Raw genomic sequence first — 22,843 nt, 5'->3', positions numbered from 1 at the left:
ACAAATACGTTCAGCAAAACCCTGAACAGTGTCAGTCATTGATTTCCTCCGCCCTTGATGGATGGAGGTTTTCTTGTCTTGAGGGACTGTTGCATAGATGATCTTTATATAAATTACAAATTTGCTTCTTTTTCCCAACTTAAAACCAAATATAATCTTTGTCAGAGACAGTGTTGTGTTTTACACATGTATGTTATGTTCAGCGTAACACCCCTCATTATGAAATTAAGCCAAAATGTTGTGTTTTGTATGATTTTTTTTTCATTACCCCATCACTCTAGACATTCAGTTTCCTGTTTTGCTGCAGCTTTTATATCTGGGGTAAACATCTTGGAGATGCATGAACGTCTGACTTGAGTGCTGACTACCACATGAGATTTGGAATAAGGGACTATTTATATCACAGAGGTGGATTATAAACCACACATACAAATGAATACATTTTAAAGTTGTTCATATAGCTCAGCTCTTCCAAAACTATACAAAGTTAAATCTATCCATCTGTATCACCATTATGTGATAGTAAATTAGCTAAAGTGTCACTCTCATTTATTTTCATTTTGTTCTGTGTGTGGCTTTAGGTGTTCAGATGATTTTCTACAGGGTACTTAAGAAAGAGATAAAACCAGATGCGTTCTTGGCAATCTTTGGTGATTCAGAGATGAGAAGGGGCTTTTTAATATATAATCACCAACAAGCATTAATGATCAACATGGAAGCATGTTTTTACAAAATTAAAAATTCCATCCAGGTTATTCATTTCATTTGTGTTTTATTTTTCCTTGAACACTGTTTAAGACATATACCTGCCAACTCTGATTCCAATCAAAGTGGCCTTTCCTACTATATACACAAAATTACAGTGTAACTATCCACTTGGATTGAAATCTTACTTTACAGACAAATCATAAAATCCCCCACATATAAACAAGCAAGAGTTTTATTCCAAAATGAGACATTCACTTTTAGAGAACAGGGGCAACTACTTAGAAATCACTGGCAGCCCAGAAACAACACATTTTAAAACATTGATATATTTGAATATGAGTGCTAGTGGGTGAATTACAGTAGAAGTCCTGGGTTGACCCATTAGTATCACTCACAAATTGAATCCTGTCTTTAAACAACTCCAGGGAATGATTATTATTTCCTAAAGTGAATATATAATATTTTGGAATAGAACTCATCATTTACTGATCTCTCTGCTGTACATGGTGCAGCTTTAGTAAAAACAACTCCAGTGTAAAATCACTACCATTCTGTACATAGCTGGGGTACTTATCAGCCCTGTATATGTTCTGTTGTTAAGTCACAGCACTGTATAACACTGTATGTCTGAACAATACCATAATGCTTTTAACATCATTTGAATAATAGAGCACCTCTTACAGTGATGTTTCTGTCAATGACCTCTTCTTTGAATCCTTTGAAGTATAGTCTACGCAAAGGCTTTAATCTGTCTGAACAAGTAACATAAAAACAGACCACAGGATTCTTGTGTTTAATGGATGCAGGAAAACATGAAGGCACATACTATCATCTAATCATGCACATACATGAACATTCCCTGCAGTCATTATTAAAGGAGTATTAAGTGATTTCTGACCTTTATTAAACCCCACAGGTAGCCAACAGGAATGACAACAACCCTGCATCCTCGTACTCAGTGAGAAGCAGTAGTATGCTGGGAGGTCAGGTTTGAATATACTGTATATCACTGTATATTTTTTTCTATTGTCACCTAAAAACATAGACATAACACATAAGCCTAACCTATATTCATATTGCTATCTGCAATAGGTGCAAACAAAACACATATAATAAATGAACTGGGGGTGAGTTTGGGTTGGTGGAGAGAAGAGGTCTTCACAGGTCCACTCGTGAACCCGTGAGTCGGACAGGGTCCAAATTATACTTGGGTTGGGAAGGGTCTCATTTTGTTGCCACTGGTCTCAGGTCAGTCTCAATATGTCTAATACTCAAGTGGATCTGAACGAATCGGAAAGTACTATAAACTCTAATCACCATCACCACGGGAGAAAATATTTGGGGAAATCAGTCAGATCCGTTTCGGAAGACCTCTATTGTAGAGACTTGGAGCCCAGGTCTGATGCTGGAGGGCTTCTGATAAAAGTTCTTAGCAGGGCCTCCTGACCTCAAGCAGATCTGGCCCAAAAAGATGAGGATATATCACATTTCTATATTTTTTAAACTTTACACCTTCACTAATACACATGCCAGGAGTATGTGGACACCTGTACATTACACCAATATCTAACTGCTGAATATCTCATTCCAAAACCATAGGCAATAATGTGCCACTATAACAGTCTCATATCTTCTGGTTTCAGTCTTTCCACCAGATGTTTGAAACTGGATGCAGGGATTATCTCCCATTCAGCCACAAGGGTATCAGTGAGGTCCAACGCTGATGTTGAGTGATAACAGTGTTCCAGCTCATCATAAAGGTATTGGATGGGGTTGAGTTCAAGGCTCTGTGCAGGCCAGTCTGCAAACTGAAAACCATTTTGTTGTGCACAGGGGCATTTTCAGGGTGAAACGGGAAGGGGACAAACACAAACTGCCACAAAGTTGGAAGCACACTAAAATACCATTGTATGCTGTAGTATTAAGATTTCCCTTCATTGGAACTAAGGGGCCTAGACCAAACAATGAAAAACACCCAAAAGTATAGTCGGTCAATCCAAGTTTTGGCCATATAATTATTATATAAATCTAATCTGTGCCACATGTAAGCAATATTGGCTCAGATGAAATAAAGTCAAAGTAAACTTTGAAATCTAGAAAGTAATTGTCATTGGTCATTGGTACCAATCCTACCTAAAACAGATAATGATCCAAAATCCACAAACTGTTCCATTAACATGAAACTGGTACAGTGTGTCAGTCTGAATTTATATCATATTAGCACATTTTGTGACCTGTAAAAGCATCCTGGTTAAGTGGTTTAATAAAGTTAGCAGCACTGGTGAGTACAGAGTGAAAGGCAAGTGAGTGGTGGGACTTCTTGGAATACAAATGTGAGTACAGTGGCATCACAGTTTAAGGGCTAATTCTCAGTTCAAGAACTCTTAACTTAAATGAAGAATTGTTTGCATTACTTTTAGGGCCTAGGGCAATCTAATCAGTATTTGTAAAAAATTATCCTAAAGTTAAATGCAGTTTTGTCTGGAGCACCTCCATAAGATTATAGTATGGAAAATGGTGACTTGACTTTTTTTTTTATTGATATGACAACTTAAAGAAATAGTTCAACATTTGGGGAAATACACTATTTGCATTTGCTTTCTTTCTGAGAGTCAGATGACAAGATGGATATTAGTCTCATGTCTATGTATTAAGTAGGGAGCTGGAGTCAGGACATGGTTAGCCTAGCTTAGCATAAAGACTGAAAACAGGGGGAAACAGCTAGCCTGGCTCTATCCAAAGTGAAAAATATGCCTACAAACATCTGTAAAGTTTACTAATTAAAACATTTTATCTTGTTTGTTTAATCCATACACAAACTGAAATGTAAAAATGACATTAACATTTTTACATTTCTTGATCAGTGAGCTTTAGAGGGGTTGGTAGGTATATTTTTTCACTTTGGACACCACCAGGCTAGCTATTTGCCCCTGGTCCCAGTCTTTATGCTAAGCTAGGCTAACTATTGCATGACTCCAACTCCATATTTTTAGTTTTTATCTTCTCATCTCACTCTTGGAAAGAAAATGAATAAGTGGATTTCCAAAAATGTTGAATTATTCTTTTAAATTATCTACAATTCAAGTAGACATTCATTGCAAAATTAAAGTCTCCCTTTTTCTGACATTAGAAGAAAGTTATTTATGTCCACAAATACTGATTTGACCACCTTAGACCACAGCAATAAGATTCCTATAATTAAATACTGTTCCCCTTGAAAATATTACAAAAAAGAAAATGCAGTGACTTGAACTTTTGCAGCGCATTATAGAGAGTGGGCAGAGTGGATAGCCTGTTGAGCCATACAGTGTGCATTGACTAAATAATACAGCAATTATTAACACAACAGTGTTTGACTCCTGCAGAGGCTGCAGTCATGTTCTATTGTATGAACTGTTTGCATCTTTTTATTCACACTAAAGACTGCAGCAGCTTAGATAAGGAGGAACTACTCAGTGACTGAGTCAATGAAAATCTGCAGACACATGATGGAAGAATACTGTGTTCAATTTAAGAGTGATCTTTTCCCATGTGACTGAATTATTTTATAAATATTAAGCACCTGAAATCACTGGTGCTCAAGGCGATATCGTACAAATTCAAAATTTCTGATTCAGCTAAGGAGAACATGAGGTTTGAATCATAAATACATTCCTTCTTCGACTGATTTCGAAACTGCTGCTTACATTTTTTAAGACAGACAAAAAAAGTTAAAATCACAAATTTACTGTGGAAGGAGAGAAAATAAAGAGGAAATCAGGTGGCAAAACCCATTATGGCAGAAGAGTTGAAGTCATGCAGTATTAGCATTACTAAGGGACCTCTAACAAGATAAAGCCAGGATTTAAATTAGTGTCTGTCTCCAAAAATCTCTTAACCAGACACCCCCTTGTATATGTAATGTAATACTACTACAAGGAGAATATTGGTGAAGACAGGGCTCCTCTGATAATATCATGCAATTTATACTTCAAATTAAACTCTAATATGTATTTTTCTCCTTCTACACATTCCTCTTTGCCCTGCAAAACATGCAAAGCAGCATTTGTCATGCAAAACAGAATCGGCAGTGGGATCTGCAGAGGAAGGTTTTGAATGTTTTGCTTTGCTAAACCAAAAATGATGAATTACTTGCCCTGACATGACCGTATGGAGTGCATCAGAGAATTTAAGTTTCAGTGATTTTAAGCCTGTGTGAATTAATTTAATATCCACAGATTTTTGGGCTTTTCTTTAGTACATGTGGTCCGCACATGATTTTGGTCCCATACAATTTAAGCTTGAGATTGTCCTCAAGACCTAACTCTTCAAGGGGACGTCCAGGGTCAGAGCATCCTTTGACCACACTCTCCCCAACAGGACAGCCTGAGTAATCAGGAGACTGTCTTTCTCAGCCTCTGGTCTTTACCTGGCCATCTCTGAGGCTTCAACCTCAGTAGTTTTCCCAGGTGGAGGATCAGTCTTTGATTTTATCCTCCATCACTTCCTTGTAGGACAGGAGGGCCCGGCAGTTTGACACTGCAGAGCATATGTTCTCTCCGCCCTGTACATATATACATCCACTGGAAGTAAGGCTGTGAGGCAGGGCTGCAGGCCTCAGATCAGCCTCTCCTCTGGGGGCACTTTAAGGACACTGCCCATCTCCAGCCTGGCACCAGCCACCTCCTGTGAGCTGGGGCTGTACATGCCCTCTGACTGACGCTTCTTCCGTGCTGTCATGATGAGGAAAAACACCACCAGGATGGCCAGTAACACACATAGGGTGGTCAGGGGGATGGTCACTGCCAGCCAGGGGACTCGCTCCTTATGCTCCTCTTTCTGCAAGAGGATAGGAAAGAATGTTATGTATACATGACCATACCTTTTTTGGTACCAGTTTTTAATATGGCACCCATAAGGAAATGTTTATAAGTTGTAACAAATGAGTTTATTAATGGTTAATAAATAATTTGTTCATGTTTTATAGATAAGTTATAAGCAATCACTTGGTTTGCTAGGTTGGGAAAATCCTTTTGCCTAGTGTTTATTCTGCTCCAGCACGACATTTATCTTGTCTGCAGAGAATCTGGATGACAATCCATTTATTAACAACTGAACTCATTTTTCAATAAGCCATTATGTCTGTAGTTATAAAAGTTGCTAAGAGAGTTTTTAAAACAATCGATCAATACTGCATTTGCACATGCTAATATGTTGTGTAATATGCTCTGCATAACTTTTCAAAAAGGTCAGCGATAAACAGTCCATTGGGGTGGTCCTCCTGATGAACTTAAGAGCTAAAAAGACAACACAAGAGTCATCTTTGAGGAGTCTGAGTTTTATTTAAGTAAAATCAAACAAATGAAAATTTGAAAATGTGAAATGTTTACTCTCATTCAGCCACAAGAGCATTGAGATCACAAACCCAAAAAGGCTAATTGATTACCTCTATGTATGTTATGACTAAATAAATGAATTTTAAAAAATTATTTTTATATAATTAAACACCAGCCAAAAGTATTTTTACTCAACATGACAACATTTATGTCTTATAACAACTCTATAACTCATCTGTAAATGATTATTAATATTTATAAAGCCATTAGTTACAACTTATAGACCTGTTATAAAGGGTGCCTTATCAGAAAGTGGTATGTCATTTTATTTGATTGTTTATTCCTGTTGTGAGGGAAAACTTCTATAAAAGGGGAAAAGGTGCCAATAGAAAGTTAATGTAAATACTAACTTTCTTCATATAAACATTCTGCACCAACATATTGTAAATGTAAGCATTTTATTTTCTGTATCTTGCATGTGAATGCTACATAATATATTTTTCACATATTTCATACTGAATGCAAGTAATATTTTTGGATAGGTTAATTTGTTGTATCTCTATCTTGGTACATTTTGTTGCACACTGCACATTTTTGCTGTACATCATGCATGCTATACATCATAATGCTGTAATCCAGTTTTTCATACTTTTCAATGATACTGAAACTGTATTTACCTTCACTTTCTAGTTCCCTGTACACTCACATACTTATATAACTTATGTTATATAACTCATTTATATCAGTTTTCTTTACTGTATTTTATTATCTCTGCAAGGTGCAAGCCTGGAGGGGATCATGGGTTTGTGTGTGTGTGTGTGTGTGTGTGTGTGTGTGTGTGTGTGTGTCTGTCTGCAGCTAATCACATACTACAGGACCCATCAGCCTAATATTTTTTGTGCACATTTTTGATTGTATGCTCAAGGACCTCTCGTGGTCAGCAGAGAGTAAATGGCGTGAAATTACACGCAAAAAGCAATAAAGGTATTGTGATAACACGCAAAATGACTTAAGACATTGGTGTGTTATTCATACACCATTTGGTGATACCAGGACAGTCAGAGATCTGCACTCTACTGAGTGCACTTTTCTAGTTAGTATTTGCAGTTATAATAACCCATTTTCATGATTCAAAAATTATTCTAACCTATTCACCTTTAGTTATAAATACTATAACTTTTCAGGTATTAATTGTAATTTAAAAGTTTACATGATTCTCTATGTGTTGGGAAAAATCTACAACCTTTTATGCTATTTCAGGAATCCTGAAATGTTACCAATTTGGTAACACTGATGTTGGGTGATAAATCCAATTTACGCTGGACCGGGACAATACATCATGGGATTAACACAGAATGATGCTCTATAGCAGCTAAATGGAACCTGAATCTAAGCCATGGATTTTCAACCCATCACTCAGATTCAGGTTCTAATTGAGCACATGTGCTGTGAAAGTGACAAAGCCAGTGTCAGTGAAAAGATCTGTCCATCACTTACATTGCTCTCACACAGTGTGCCGCTGAAGCCCAGCACACACACACACTGGAAGTGGTTGAGTCTGTCCAGACAGGTGGCACCATTGAGACAAGGGCTAGACTCGCACTCATCTATTTCTGTCTCACACCTGAAACACAACAGCAGGGTTTTAACACAATGCTGACTGACAGAGAAGTAGCTCACACACACACACACTCTCTCTCTTGACCTTTACACTTGGATGTGGTTAGACACACTTTCTCATGAGCAACAGATGTGTCGTGAGGAATGTGCAGTGTGCTGCTCTCACCTGCCACCAGTGTATCCCGGCTTGCAGGTGCAGTTGCCTCCGAAGTCACCTCCTATACAAACTCCGCCATTGAGACACTCTGTGTTTGCATCGCATGTCACTGGGGGGAAACGCCACCTATTGGACACGCAAACATACTCATTACACTCTAATGTATCATTTTGTACTTTTTGTACAATTAGGTGACCTTTAATTATGACTCAAAAGCAGTGGAGGTGAACTTCACAATTAATCCCACAATTATATAATGATTTTGGCTCCCACAATTATTTAAACTTGAGTGTTGTGATTTGGCACTAATAGTAGCTTGTGCTATATCAAATCAAGGGCTCCATTTTCAAGAGTAAACTGTCCCACCGATCACAACATTTTCATTGCACAGGCAACTTGCTAGTTTAACTTAATGGCAACTTTTGTGTAAAGATAAAATTGTATTGTTTGGTCACATGCTGCTGCGGCATTGTTATTATCATTTAATCAAGTTTTATTTATTTTTTTTAGCAATAAAATAATTTTTATTTTAATTTGTTAAACTCTGATGAAACTAAAGTTATTGTACTTGGCCCCAAACACCTCTGGGACACATTATCTAAAGATATAGTTGCTCTAGATGGCATAGCCCTGGCCTCCAGCACCACCGTAAGGAGTTATCTTTGATTAGGATTTATCCTTTAACTCCCACATGAAACAAACTTCAAGGACTGCCTTCTTTCATGTATGTAACATTGCAAAAGTCAGGCACATCCTATCTCAGAATGATGCTGAAAAATTGATAAATTAGAAATTGATTGATAAATTAGGGCAGGCTTGGGTGAGTCCTGAACCATCTCTAAGTTATGCTGCTATAGGCCTAGACTGCTGGGAGACTTCCCATGATGCACTGAGCTCCTCTCTCCTTCTCTCCCTCTCCATCTGTATGCATTTTTATCCCATTAATGTATGTTACTAACTCGACATCTTCTCTCTCCTGTGCTTTCTCATCTCTCTCCTCTCTCCTTCTGTCACTTTCAGCAGGTATTTCTACCTCCAGAGCTGCAGAGACTGGATCTTTGGTTGTGGGCCACCTGCTGCCCCTGTGTTCCTGCACGTGCTGCTACTACAGTTGTTGTTATTAGCCTTGTTACTATTATTGTCATTATTATTCCTATCATTCCTATTATTATTACTGTATTAATATTAATATTACCATTACATTGTTACTATTTTAAAATTCTAGGTGGAATTTGCATTGTGCTTCACCCTACCCCACCTCCCTTCTCTCTCTCCGTCTCTCCCCTCCCTCTTTCTCAACCCAACTGGCAGCAGTGGATGACCAACCACCCTGAGTCTGGTTTTGCCTGAGGTTTCTGCCTCTTAAAGTTTTTCCTTGCCACTGTCGCCAAGTGCTTACTCATGGTGGGATTTGTTGGGTCTCTGTAAATAATATTATAAAGTCTACGGTCTAGACCTAACTTCTGTTATGAATTGATGCTATATAAATAAATAAAATTGAAAATTACAGTTCCTCCACAATAGCGCTCAACACCGGAGCCCCCCAAGGCTATGTGCTCAGCCCCCTACTGTTCACACTGTACACCCAAGACTGCAATCCCCGACATGGACAGAACTCTGTTGTGAACTATGAGAATTCATATCAGGCGGAAATCAACAATCTTGCAGAGTGATACACTGAGAACAGCCTACTGCTCAACATCAGCAAAACCAAGGAGCTGATTTTAGAAAAAAGGAAACAAAGACACACTCCCATGTCTACATCAGTGGAGCTGAGGTGGAGCAGGTTAACAGTTTTAGGGTCCTGGGCATCAGCATCACTGAGAACCTGTCATGGACATCACACATCTCCATCTTGCTTAAGAAAGCTCAGAAACAATTGGATTTCTTAAGGAAACTTAAGAAGGCAAAATTCCTGTGCCCAGTTCTTGTCAACTTTGTTAAGTTTCTTAAGTTCTTGTTGGGACTTGGCTTGGGAACCAGAGGGTAAATAAATAAATTGTTTTCTGTTTAGTTTTTTATGTGTATCATGAGGGGTCTACAGCTTGCATTTCGTTGCACAACCCTGTGTTGTATAATGATAAATAAATGGACATTGAACCTTAAATTTAGTTTGTAAAGATAGACACCTTAATTGGGCATTTATCAGGTGGACACAAACACAACTTGTGTCTGTCAGATGTGTAAATAGGCAAGTGTCTGTTGACACGTTCGCCATATCAACTTTATAAAAGGTGATAATATATGTAATTTTTTTTTAACAAAGCAAGCCCCCAAGTGGTTAAAAAAAAATCAATTAATGCAGATTTAATATTGAGCAAACCCTGACACCTCATTAGATTCCTAAAAGCTGAAAGAAAGCTATTTTGTTCCGCTAAAAAACACAGTGGATGTGTATTGCTCAGTGAACTCTTCCTGCATCATGTTGGCACAACAGTGAACACAACAGCTGTGTTCACGGCTCGTGAGCTTTTGGTTTTTGGCCCACTCTATCCTCCATGCACCATGCACAGATCTCTGAAACACAGGTTGATCACTCGCATGTCTACACAAATAAAAAACAGTCTAATAGAAAGGATGTTTTTTCAGCCTAAAATGTCATTACACTGCAGCCTAATAGGTAAAAGCCTAAAATGTACTGTAGAGGAACAGAAAAGTCTGTACTTACTGGCAGCGCTTGCCGACATAGCCAGGAGGACATGAACATGTGTGAACTCCCACTGTTTCCACGCAGGTTCCTCCATTCACACATCTGAACTCCAGACAGTTATCCACCTCATCCTGACAGTCTTTCCCTGTGTATCCAGGCTCACAATCACACTGGTAGTCTGCCAGAAGGTCTTTACATGTACCATAGAGACAGGGACCTGAAGAACACTCATTTATCTCAGTCTCACACAGTTCCCCCTCCCATCCTGCGCTGCAGCTGCAGTTAAACTCATTAAACTGGTCCTGACACACACCCCGGTTGAGGCAGGGCTGGGAATCGCAAATTGGTGCACCTTGGCATCCTATGATTGGCTCGTGCCCACCCAGTCTGGAGAACCGGCTCCTCTGAGGGGCGTCTGGTACATTTATGAGTGGCAGGTAGACTCCACCCACTCTCACCTCCCCTAAACATCCAGTGTATTTCTCAGCCAACCAGATGTTGGTGTCATTGAGGAAGTTGAGGTTGCCGCCAACGCCGAAGCTGCCACCAACTCTCTGCCCATCCACAATGAGGTGCCAGCGGGACGCTAACTGCATGGGATCGACCATGGTCAGCTGGATTTGATGCCACGCTCCATCTGCAATTACCCTTTCACTTGTGAAGGCCAGCAGCTCTGCACTTGCCCCGCTGTCCAGTTTGACCAGCAGGGAGGAGTTGAGCAGACCCAGGCAGAACACCTCGGTTCTGCTGGCAGCCCGCAACAAGATCCCGTTTGTATCCCTCGTCCGTATATCCATGGTGATGTTGGTTACAGGGCTCAGAAGGGAGCTGTTGGCATCATACTGGAGAGCATTGTCCTGAAAATTGGCTTCAGTTAAACCTGTGGGAGAAGATCATGTGAACAGTTTTGAAAAGTTGCTGAAACCAAGAATTTTTAGATGTTACACGATTGATGCATTGATTGGAAAACCCCAAACTGATCTGCTGTCCCTGGAAGCAACACTTGAAAAAATGTCTCTGAAGTACTCCTTGGTCTAAGGTTTAGATATGTTTAATTGTTGTTGATGGAATTGTACAGTAGAGCTCTCATGCTTTCTGAAAGTATTCAAATCCATCAAATCAAACAAAAAAAACTGTTCAATTTGAATCCATTGTTGTAGCTCACCACTGATTTTATTTATCTAATATGGTAATATACAGTATAATAATTTTAAAAGGCACAGCTTGAATTGCATATAAGTGTATCCACTCTTTTATTGCATTATATAGGATAGGACATTATTGGATGTCCTATCCAGAGGTTCTCCAAATACCGTAAAAAAGATTTGTTTGCCAGTTGGCTGTCACAGCTGATAATAAATTAGTCACAGATAAATGATGTCAGCAGAATATTCATAATAAACCCACATCTGGATTGCCACACCCAATGGAGCAGGAACAAATGTCATTAACTAACAGCAGTGTTTCATTTTCCCATATTTCTGACACAACCAGGGAATGAGATAGAAGCTACCGTCATCGTGACCATACCTCTTTTGTTTAAAGTAATTACAATTAAATGGTAAATGGACTGTACTTATATAGCGCCTTTCTAGTCTTTCTGACTACTCAAAGCATTTCAACTACATATCACATTCACCCCATTCATACACTGATGGCAACTGCTCATCAGTTGGATACTAATCATTCACACACACAATTGGAGGATCCAGCATTTTGGGAGCTTTGCCTATACAAGGGAGTAAATACCAGGTCATTTCGCCATCTGCAGTACTGATTTTGGCCATTCTTTTGGTCCGTTCTTTTTGTTTCCATCAACTTTATGGGAGTGCAATACTACAATAATAATACTAACTAATAGTTGAAGTGTTGTTTTCATAGTGGTAGGCAGGCCTCCCCAGGGGGGGCTCCAAACAGTTTCAAGGGAGGCTCAGTGAATAAAGTGAAAAAATATTACATTAGTTATTACATTAGTTAAATGAGATCACATAGAATAGCCTAAATGTGTGTGATTTGGTTAAAGAGATAGTTCAGTCATACAGTAGTTTGGGGGAGTAGTTTTGAATTCATTTTTCATGTATATGGTGAAGTCTGTCAAGTTATGTCAAACTAAGCTATCTTGGCTCAATTGTTGAGTGTCTATGGGATCAAATAACATAATCACGATCCCATAGGCATCCAGGAATTGAGCTAAACTAAGCAAAATATACTACTAACAGTAGTAGTCAGGAGTTCAAATCCCACTGCAGTCACACATGAAAATGAAAAGATGAGCAATCTCATTATGATCATGATCACTGGAATAAGCAATAAGTAAACTGATTTTCATTCATAAAACCAGTGGAGTGCCCCTTTAATTGTGATACCTTGATGCAATTACTGTAAACAAATGAGGCATAGTAAAGATGATTGGTAGCCACTATTTTATGCTTTGTGTTGTCAGTATCGCATGTCCCATGTGTTTCTGTTGCTTCCTGTTCCCATTTCATTTCTGCTACTTGAAAAAAGCATCAACCATAAACTATATATTTGTTGTTTCTGTATTTCTGTATGTTGTAATCTTTCTTTTCAACAGATCTTGCAATCAGACTCTTGAGGTCATGGAGTTTCTTCCCTCTCTTGTGCTAACTTACAGAATTTTTACTTTGATGTCAGTGAGGGTCTAAGGTTGTCAGGTTGCCCTTACCATCTGATGTTAAATGGCCCTTAAGAAACTTTTCAAGACTGTAAGACTCTTAAGAAATGAAGAGCTAAACAAATAAACTTTACCTGACCTCACGTGACTTGCCCTGCCTGGATAAAAAGAGTGATAATCAATGCCAAAAGATTACTCACACTCATAACCATCCTGAAGGTCAACACAACGCACTGCATCAAAACAAGGGTTGTCGACGCACCACAAACGTGTCTCACACAGCCGGCCCGAGTAGTTAATGGAACAGTCGCACTTGAAGTCATTCCAGGTGACCTGACACTGTCCACCATTGAAACAGGGCTCATCCTGTGCACAGACAAACACAGATGGATGGATTAGATGATCAGTTGTGAAGTCTCTCACCTGATGCAACCGCGGATGTAAAAGCTGCAGAGAGGATTCAGCGGTAACTTACAGATCAAGAGGATTCACAAGCAGATCAATGTTAACTGGGTTGAGGCAAAACAGTACAGCCCAGCTATCACACAGCACTGCAAGGTGCTAACACAATTAGCATGGGTTCAGTGTTAGTGCCAAACACTTGCAAAACATAATACCTATTGTTTTTACCATAATAATACCATAATAACCTATTGTTTTAGACTACCCATGTTGTAACAGTGCAAAACCTTGCTCTGAATGTCGATCTTCAGAGAATTCTACAGCCGTGTTGTGAATTTCTGTCTCCACTGCTCAGTGAATAAAACTCATCTAAACCAGCCACAGAAATGGACCTGAAAGATTTTTTTCTTCCACATTAGTAATAATAAATATGCAACATCCGGTTAGACAAACCCTACTGTACAGTATTTCCCCTCTAGAGATAAAAAACTAATAGCATCAATCTAACAATATGCATTACAGCCTCACTGTGGGCACTAGCTTGGCTCTGGACATATTATTGTACAACTCATCCAAGCCTAATAGGTAATTATTTCTAATGCAACAAATTAGCCAGATTCCACATAAACATGCATTAATATTCTCTCTATTAGTTTTACAGTAGCGGTAATAGTTTGGTTGTTTTGTTTAGTTGTGGTGCTTGTACTAGCGGTAGTAGTAGCATAAGCAGCAGTAGTAGTAGTAGAAAAATGTAGATGTTGTAGAGAATAGTAGTAGAAATAGCAGAGGTGGTTGTAGTGACAGCTGAGCAGTAGTTGTAGTGAAAATAGGTGTAGTTTTCTGGCTTTCTGTGTTTAAAAAAACCCTGACCTAAATGTTGTTGGATTACCATGGGACCTTGAAATGAAATGCTATTTTGTTGTGGTGTAAAAATAGTCAGACTTAAAGATTCTTAATTGTACTCCCTTACAAAAATATCAGTAACATTACAAAACCTAATATCAGTTCAGCCTTTCTCTACATTTCACATGATCATAAATTGTGTCTATTCTGTAGTTAAAGTGATGATCAAACAGTGGACTGTATATTTCTCTTTTACCTTGCATGTGTCATCACTTTGGCATCCTGACAGCATGTTCTCCTTTGTGCTTGCCTGGTAAACTTCCACACCCTCTGGATGATCCTCAGTGGCCAGATGCTTGTGGTCCAGCCAAATGTCCTGCAGGCACCCCTTGAAGTTTCCGCCCCAGGCGTTCATGCTCTTGCCTGCCGGGAGCCCTCCGACATACGCCACATCCCCTGCCTCTACACTCACATTTCCTAAAGCGCGATGATTCCCTGCTTTGGGGAAGACCACATGGCCATAGTGTACCTTTACAGTCACCAGATTATTGTTGCCATCAGTGACAAACTTGGCCTCAGACAGCAGTGTGGTGTGAGGGCTGTAGATAGCAACAGTGCCCTCCTTCAGATAGATTGTCAGGTAAGGCTTTCCTTCTCGACAGAGCTGCAGGAGCAGGCCGTTGTGTTTGAAGGAGCGCATTAAAAAAGAGATGGTGAAGTTGTCTCCATGGGTTTCTGAGATGTTGAAGGCGGCGTAGCTGGTGGTGTTCTCATGACCGAAGGTCCAGGATGGATACTCTGAGGTGAGAAGCACAGAGTAGTCAGTATCACTTCCTTACAAACAGACCCCAGAGAACTGTCTAGGGTCAGTTTATTTTGGGTTTTATTTGTTTATTTTTTGATTGGCAGTCACACCTTCTCCACTCTAAACCTCCTAACACCGGAGCCCCCCAGGACTGTGTTCTCAGCCCCCTCCTGTTCACACTGGTACATGCTACATCTGTATCAGCAATGCTTTATTTTGGTTTCCTTTAAGGGGCACTCCAGTTTTACATGAAATATCAGTTTACTAGCTGGGGTGGGGGGTAGTACTTAGCCTCTGAAACACTTTTATAATGTCTTGTGGTCTTGTGTGGCTCCGGAGGAGGACATATCACTTGTGCGTCTCGGCTTGGGTTTGAACTGTACAACTTTTTAACTAAAATTCTGAAAGAGGTGCATTTACCAGGAAGGAAGGGTCTAATGAAAAGATCCCATTGAGTCACATTATGGGAAGTGTAGGATCCAGTGGTTCTGGAGCTTGACCCATACTGTAGAGAATAAAAGTCAGGATCTCTACCACTACTGCATTGATTAGATTTATTTATGTCTTATGTAAAGCACTTTGAATTGCCTTGTTGTTGAAAAAAGCTATACAAATAAACTTGCCTTGCTTCTTAATGTTCTATTTTGTGCCCCAACTTTAAGGAAGTGCAATACTAAAATGATGAAGTGATACTTTAATACACATCATGCAGATTTTCAGTGGCAATTATTTGTAGTTGGCAAGAGCTGATTTGAGTCATATCAGGTCATATCAAGCAATTGATGTGACCTTTCAAGACTACACAAATATGTAAACACTAGTAGGCATATTTTTTGCATTCTCAAAATGATATTAACATGTGGTATTTATGTGTTTTGTTTTTTATTTTTGCACCAAACTGACGAATTTGGTGGTGGAGGAAGTAATAAACTCAGACTTTAATACATCCAGTGTTTGTTGAGTGCTCATTAGGAGGGAGTTTAGATTCTGTTAATACATTTTAATGAGTTTGTATACTCAACAAAAACAGCTTTGAGTTTTCGCTTTGAGTGTAATACAAAAATTTGTGGTTGTCCACAAAAATTTGTGGGAGTAAGAATCCCACCTAGGCAAGCATTACCACAGTTCCTCCTACACATAGTCTTGGTGACCCCCACTTTGAGAAGCTTTGATCGCTAGCCACAAAGTAATCTATCCAGTGGTCCATAAGTAGTGTTTTTGCTGTAAAAGTAGAGGCATTCCTGCAAACCTATACACTCAAAAAAGTGTGTTTCTGTAAACACTGTTGGGTTGCTCATGCTGGGTCAAAGGGGTTGTAAGGTGTTATTCACAGCTGAACAGCTGGTTGGGTTACTTTGACCCAGCTGATGGTTCATTCATTTTCCCGCTCTTCCATTGTCGAATTTTCTGGATCCATCGTTTGCAGTCAGAGGTTCGCACAACACGGTGGGCAGGATTTTATGGTAGGTTAATTTGAATACTTTACCTATATTTTTAATAAGTTGTGGTAACAGCATGATCTTAAGCTCATTTCACTGTAAAATACAATCTGCAAACATGGAGGGAGGCGGTGCAATAGCGCTGAGCGCACTCTTGCTCGCAGACACTCATCGGTTTTCAGGTAAGCTGTCATTTGAAGTAAATTGACATAAAATTTTGTTAATTCCGTAACATTTAATAAAGTAGCTAGCAAACCGTGCCGGTTTGCCATACACGTTAGCACAGATGCCGGCTCATTACTTAGCCAACTTTAGCTAGCAAGCTAGTTTAGCTAACGTTAGCTAGCTATCTAGCTAGCTGTCGTTGTTGCCATCGGTGCTGAAAAACCCGCTCGCTTGCGTCGGGACCCCCGCCGAAATCTCGGCTGGATCACCGGGAAACAATCGGCAGTTTCACATTAAAAATGTGTTTCTCCGACGCTCTTCGGCAGACACAAGACGTGAGGAGGGGCTGCGAGCCGATCGAGCTGCCACTAATGTTAGCTCAGCTTCTTTTTAGGTTAGGATTCCTTCACTGTTCATCGTTCACGAGGTTTTTACCGGGAGCCGAATTATTCCCAGAGGTCAAAACAAACGGCCCCTAAAATTAAAACCGGTAAAAATACTAAATAAAGTAGTTTCACGTTAAAAATCAGTGTTTCTCCGATGCTTTTCGGCGGACCAGACGTCTGGGGCATGCGAGCCGAGCTGTTTGCTCAGTTTTTCTCTGACAACTTCAGATCCAGACGTCCGATGGTTAAAATCCTTCATCTGGTTAAAATATATAGTTAAAAACGACCATGATGACGGTGATTGTGACTTGAAACAGTTAGGAAGTAGTCAACCGGCCCTTATGGAAAACTGGTAGAACGCAACGGGGCTTTTCATTTTTATTTATCAATAGGTACATGTTAGAATTGCTTCACACAAGCGATGTGCTCATGTGTTTTGTTTTTTCTCCCTCTCGCAGGCTGTCTCCCTGCAGAATGTGGACTGTGTGCTGCCACATTGTGTCTCCAGACCTGCCAAACGTTGGTTTGGTTTCTGGTCCTTCACTTTTCTGTGCTGGAGTTTCTTTAAGAGCTTGATGGCTACATCCAACCCGATATTAAATTTCTTCTCATTAACTTGTCATTGAATCGTGTGTCTTAATTACCCATACACAATATCAGGTAGCTATTTTTGGTGGTGCATATTGTTTTTATTGTATAAAATTAGATGTTTATGTTAATTTCGGTCATTGATAGTGAAATGTTTTCTGTCTGAAAGATCCGACCTGTAATTAAAGGTTGTATTATTAATTATTATTATTAATAATTTATTTTCTTTAAATATAAAAGTAGAAAGGCAATGAGACGAAAATAACCCAGTGTATGGGTAATATTTAACCCAGAAATAGAGTTAATTTCACTCACTTGGTTGGATCAAATGAACAACCCAGTATTCTGGGTTGAAAGGTAAAACCCAGCACTTGGGTCAAACCAACCCAGCATGTGTTCTGTCCCATAGTTACCCAGCGGTGGGGTTAAAGTTATTATTTAGTTATTTTTTAACCCAGTTTTTTGTGTGTAAGGTATATTGTAAGTACTCTCACCTTTCTCACAGCTTTCTCCATAGTAGGGCCGATGACACAGACAGCTGGCACGGACCCACATGTCCACACACTGCCCACGTTGCATGCATGGGTCATCCTGACACCAATCTTTTTTGTCACATCCTATTTCCAAGCCCTGGTTCTCCTCTCTGATGAGGTCCTGAGGCAGAAGCAGCTTATGGTCAACCTGAAAGTCTTCCATGCAGCCAATGAACCCCCTTCCGCTGGACGTATGGGCTAAATACTCCTGCGGTGCCCCTCCAACATACAGCTGTTGAAAGGAGCTGGGCTGGAGGAAAATCAGATGGTTGTAGCCCTCATTCTTCACCTGGCATTCTTCCTCACAGCCGGGTCCTTTTACAACGAGAACCAACCTCTCATCCATGGTCATGGTGACCTGGTGCCATTCCCCGTCATTGACTGGGCCAGAGTAAATGACCTGCAGTACTTTCCCTGACTTCACCCTGGCCTGAAGGGAGCCTCCGACAAGCTCCAGGGAGACGAAGCGCTCCATGGTGCCCCGGTAGTACAGCAACATGTTGGGCAGAGTGCTCCTGAATCGGAGCTGCATGTGGAGCCCGTGGTTGTGGTCTTTAGTCTCTCGATTTGTCCTGTTTTTGGAAACAGGCAGCTGCATGTGGACGTAGCCCTCAGAGTTGAAGGAGAAGGTGGTGGAGGTGTTGCAGTGTTCTCCGGTCCAGCCAGGCGGACACAGGCAGGTGTAGCTGTGCTCTCCATCATCAGTCAGCACAGGGACGCACCCTGCTTTGTGTTGACACTGGTGCTGTTGGCAGCCAACCAGACGGATGTCACAGTCTCGCCCGCCCCAGGGCTCCTGGCCAGGCTCTGGCACGGGGCAGTGACACCTATAGGAGTTGGCAGCGTTTTCGCACGTGGCGCCATTCTGGCAGGGATTGCTGTCACACTCGTTGATGTCCACCTCACAGTGTACGCCTGCATGGAGAGATACTCACGTTTAGTACTACAACACTGATTTAACTCCTCTTTAGCAGCCAAAACACATCCTTCACATGGATCACAATGGAAGTCATATTTAATCTAATAATTTAATCACATAAATCTGGTTAATTAATCAAACAACTAGGTGACTGTAGTGGGAGCCTGGAAAGTCACACTACAGCAAATTACTTAATTAGATCAGACAAAGCTAAGCATGCACGCATACAGATGAACAGGCAGGTTTGGTTGAGTCATCAGTGTCATTTGTAGATGAAGAAATGACTGGAGGAAATAGCCATTAATTGCACAATTAGAGGTGAATTAGATTTCATTGACGCAATTAAATCAGTGTCTGTCATACTGATTGTATCAGCTAGACATTGAAATATTGCACTATATGCTTGTCAGACAAATTTGTGACACACACATACACGCACCCTATGCCAGAATTACAGTCTGTCTGCCTGGTTTCAGTAGTCAGAGCTGCCTCATCAAACCACATTCAACATTAAGCCCTGACAGCAGCAGTCAACTTGCATTAACATAGTCCTTTAAAATACTCTACACCCAAGGAACTCTAAAGCTGTTCATCCTCTCTGTGCCAATACTCCACCCTCATACACAAGCACGCAACTTTCATCTTTGATAATGTAGCATTAAAGTGCTGTACCATACTGTACCTGTCAGCCACCAGGGACCACAGCAGCAGCACAGCAGCAGCATCAACCTGCTTTTCCCCATGATCCACTGAGTCAACATCCAACACACTCCTCACACTGCTGGGTGAAGTAACACAACCAGGTCCTCTCTCTTTCTCTCTCTTTAGCTTACAAAGCAAAAGTACCTCCACTCTGTACCAGGCAGACAGGCAGGAGTGATTACAAGGTAGTCCTGCCCACCTTTTCTTCTCCTCCCTCTCTTTCTCCCTCCTCCATCCCTCACTGAATTCCTCCCTTCCCTTCCTCACACCCCCTGCTCTTCTCCTGTCTGCAGCCCAGCCCTAGCAGAGTGGTAAGCTTCCAGCCTCCAGCTGGCTCCTGTCAGTGTTTGACAAGAGGAATGCAGTGCTGCAGTCCCCTCCCTGCTCTGTGAGCTGGCTTGTGGATGTCCACTAATGGCAGGAGCTGCTATAATGAACCCGCAGGAGGTGCGGCAGGTTCAAGGCTTCAGGTGCGCCACACCTGAGCACTTCTGGACAAATACATGGAGCCAATATTGATCTTTTATTGACATTTGCATATCAGCTAGCTAAGACTATTTCATTACTGAAATTTGAGTCAGGAAATTATTCTTTAAATTATGAGATCTAAGATCAAACAATTCTCAGATTAAATTCTGATAGTCTCAGAATTGTGATTTTAAACTTTCAATCCTAATTTTTTCCTAAAAATTCTGAATTACTAAAGTCACAGTCTGTCTAAATTCCAACCTAAGTATTAAATTCTGATTTATTGGAAATAAAGTCAAATTTTTGAGAATTTCAGAGATAGTGACATTAAAGACTATTCTGACTTCATTCCCATCTTGCTGTCAGATTTCTGACTTTACAAATTGTCTATTTTTTAAAATCCAACTTTTTTATAAAAATTCTGTGTTTCTCTGTTTTGTTATATGCTCACCATGGGTGGGTGGGAAAGGGGATGTGTGGAATAATAGTTCATTAAAAATGTTGTTTGAATTATATGTTCTCTTAAAGGTCCAGTGTGTAGGATTTAGTGGCATCCAGTGGTGAAATTGCAGATTGCAACCATTTGAATACAACTCGCTGCACCCTCCCCTTCCAAGCATGTAGGAGAAACTACAGTGGCCTCGAAACTTGTGAAAAACGTGAACGGCTCTATCTAGAGCCAGTGTTTGGTTTGTCCGTTCTGGGCTACTGTAGAAACGTGGCGGTGCAACATGGCGACCTCCGTGGAAGGGCACTCGCTCCTATGTAGATAAAAATGGCTTATTTTAAAGGTAATGAAAACACAACGATTCTTATTTTCAGGTTTTTATACACAAATGAAAACACTTATAAATATAATATTACATTTCTGCCATAGCTACTCCTAAATTTTACACACTGGACCTTTAAATTCAAATAACAGTTGTTCAGATTATTATGTGATTATTCACTTCTTGAATAATAGCAACACTCACAGTATTCCCTCACAGCATTCTGTGATTTAAATTTAGTTTCAAAGCCTTCGAAAAGAACATTTACAAATATAAATCTGAAAGAACCAGCAAATGCATCAGCAATTATGGGGTTTATACTTTGGCATGAAAAAGAGTTAAGAGCCAGGAAATCTGGACATATGTGAATAATGCATATTGTTTTGTCAACTGATCTGTAATTGACAAAATCAAGCTTTAAAAGCATACACCTGTTGCTGATGACGTTATGAGAAAACCTGAGGAAGCCACAGTGTAAAACGTGTTACTCACTTAAAGATCTGTAAATTATATATATATATATAGACCAAACAAATAACTCTAACCCAGACATTTTTAATCCAAACTGTCCTGCATCAGCCTTCAAAAACTCAATTAAACTCTAGCTCCTAACTCTATAAGCATGGCCCAAGTGCAATGAGGGGTTCATCTCTACCGGCTTAACAGCCGGATACAGTGACGACCACCTCATGCACTCATATGGAGTTTTCCTCTATCTCTGCTTGCTGTTGCAGTGTTACAGTGATATGTTTACAGTTTAGCATACCAGAAGAATGAAGTGCAGATCATTTGAAAAAGGCCCTTATTTTGCTGACAATCTTTTGTATTATCTTTTTTTCATCAGGCTTTAATTAGGCTCCTAAACAGCTTTGTTGTAATCTCCCCTCCCCCCTGACAAATTTCTTAGGAGACCCCTGTTTAATGCCCAAGGTGGACGCCTGACATATGGCACCTTTTTATTGGCTTTGTTGTTTTCTGCTATGCTCCTCCATACCATATGCCCTCTCATCCCCTCCTATCCTCTGCTCTGTTGTGGCCTCCACATCGCGTGGCCATAATATCACAAATTAGCCTCTCATTTTGTTGATGAGAGCTTTTGGCTGAATTCCTCACTTCTAAGTCCAGATTGTGCATTTCAAGGTCAGCTTTTGGTGCAGTTCCTCCTGTTTTCAGTGATGCAGTGACAAATCTCTTCTAATGAGGAATTAATACCTTGGCTGGCCATGAGGAATGATCAGCAGGAGGAAGATTAACCCTTTATTGTTTGACCAAGGAGATTCTGAGATCTGGTGCAAAGGTTATCTGTCTACACTGGCTTCTACTGCAGACCTGCAGTTCAGTTCACTTCAGGTCTCTCTTGTCCCCCACAGGGAAGTTGTTTTTGCAGTGAGGTAACCTAATAACTTATCAATGTAAAAGAGAGTTGGCTTGTGACACATGACAAATTTCAAAGGAATTTGACAACAACGTGATAAGTATGTTTTCATTTGTGTATAATCGCCTGAAAATATGAATTGTTGTGTTTTCGTTACCTTAGAACGAGCCCCTTATATCTACAGAGGGAGCGGGTCCTCTTCCAAGGAGTCCGCCATGTTGCACCGCCATGTTTCTACAGTAGCCCAGAACGGACAAACCAAACACTTGGTCTAGATAGGGCCTTTCGTGTTTTTCACGAGTTCTGTGGCCACCGTAGGTTCTCCTACACGCTGGGAAGGGTGAGGCGAGGGGTATTCAGCTG

At 40.3% G+C, this 22,843-nt stretch overlaps 1 protein-coding gene and 1 long non-coding RNA gene across 2 annotated transcripts in view; one reads left to right on the top strand and one right to left on the bottom strand.

Annotated features, from left to right (window-relative positions):
- Positions 1-755: 755 nt before the first annotated feature.
- The window catches only part of LOC122876084 (protein crumbs homolog 1-like), a 39,705-nt gene continuing 17,617 nt past the window's right edge, over positions 756-22,843 (bottom strand). The window contains exons 7-13 of the mRNA XM_044195988.1: positions 18,208-19,161; positions 14,587-15,128; positions 13,286-13,451; positions 10,469-11,330; positions 7,810-7,926; positions 7,521-7,647; positions 756-5,526 (exon numbers count right to left, since the gene is read on the bottom strand). Coding sequence (XP_044051923.1) covers positions 5,305-5,526; positions 7,521-7,647; positions 7,810-7,926; positions 10,469-11,330; positions 13,286-13,451; positions 14,587-15,128; positions 18,208-19,161 — 2,990 coding nt within the window. The 3' untranslated portion in view covers positions 756-5,304. The remainder of the gene's footprint in view (positions 5,527-7,520; positions 7,648-7,809; positions 7,927-10,468; positions 11,331-13,285; positions 13,452-14,586; positions 15,129-18,207; positions 19,162-22,843) is intronic.
- On the top strand, positions 16,270-17,744 carry LOC122876085. Its single transcript, XR_006378001.1, has 2 exons — positions 16,270-16,598; positions 17,584-17,744. It is a non-coding gene; the product is annotated as an uncharacterized LOC122876085 (long non-coding RNA).

The sequence above is a fragment of the Siniperca chuatsi genome, linkage group LG5 (genome assembly GCF_020085105.1).
Source record: "Siniperca chuatsi isolate FFG_IHB_CAS linkage group LG5, ASM2008510v1, whole genome shotgun sequence".
Taxonomy (NCBI): Eukaryota; Metazoa; Chordata; class Actinopteri; order Centrarchiformes; family Sinipercidae; genus Siniperca; species Siniperca chuatsi.
The sequence above is the reverse complement of the archived record's forward strand: the minus strand, read 5'-3'. Positions and strand labels throughout refer to the sequence as shown.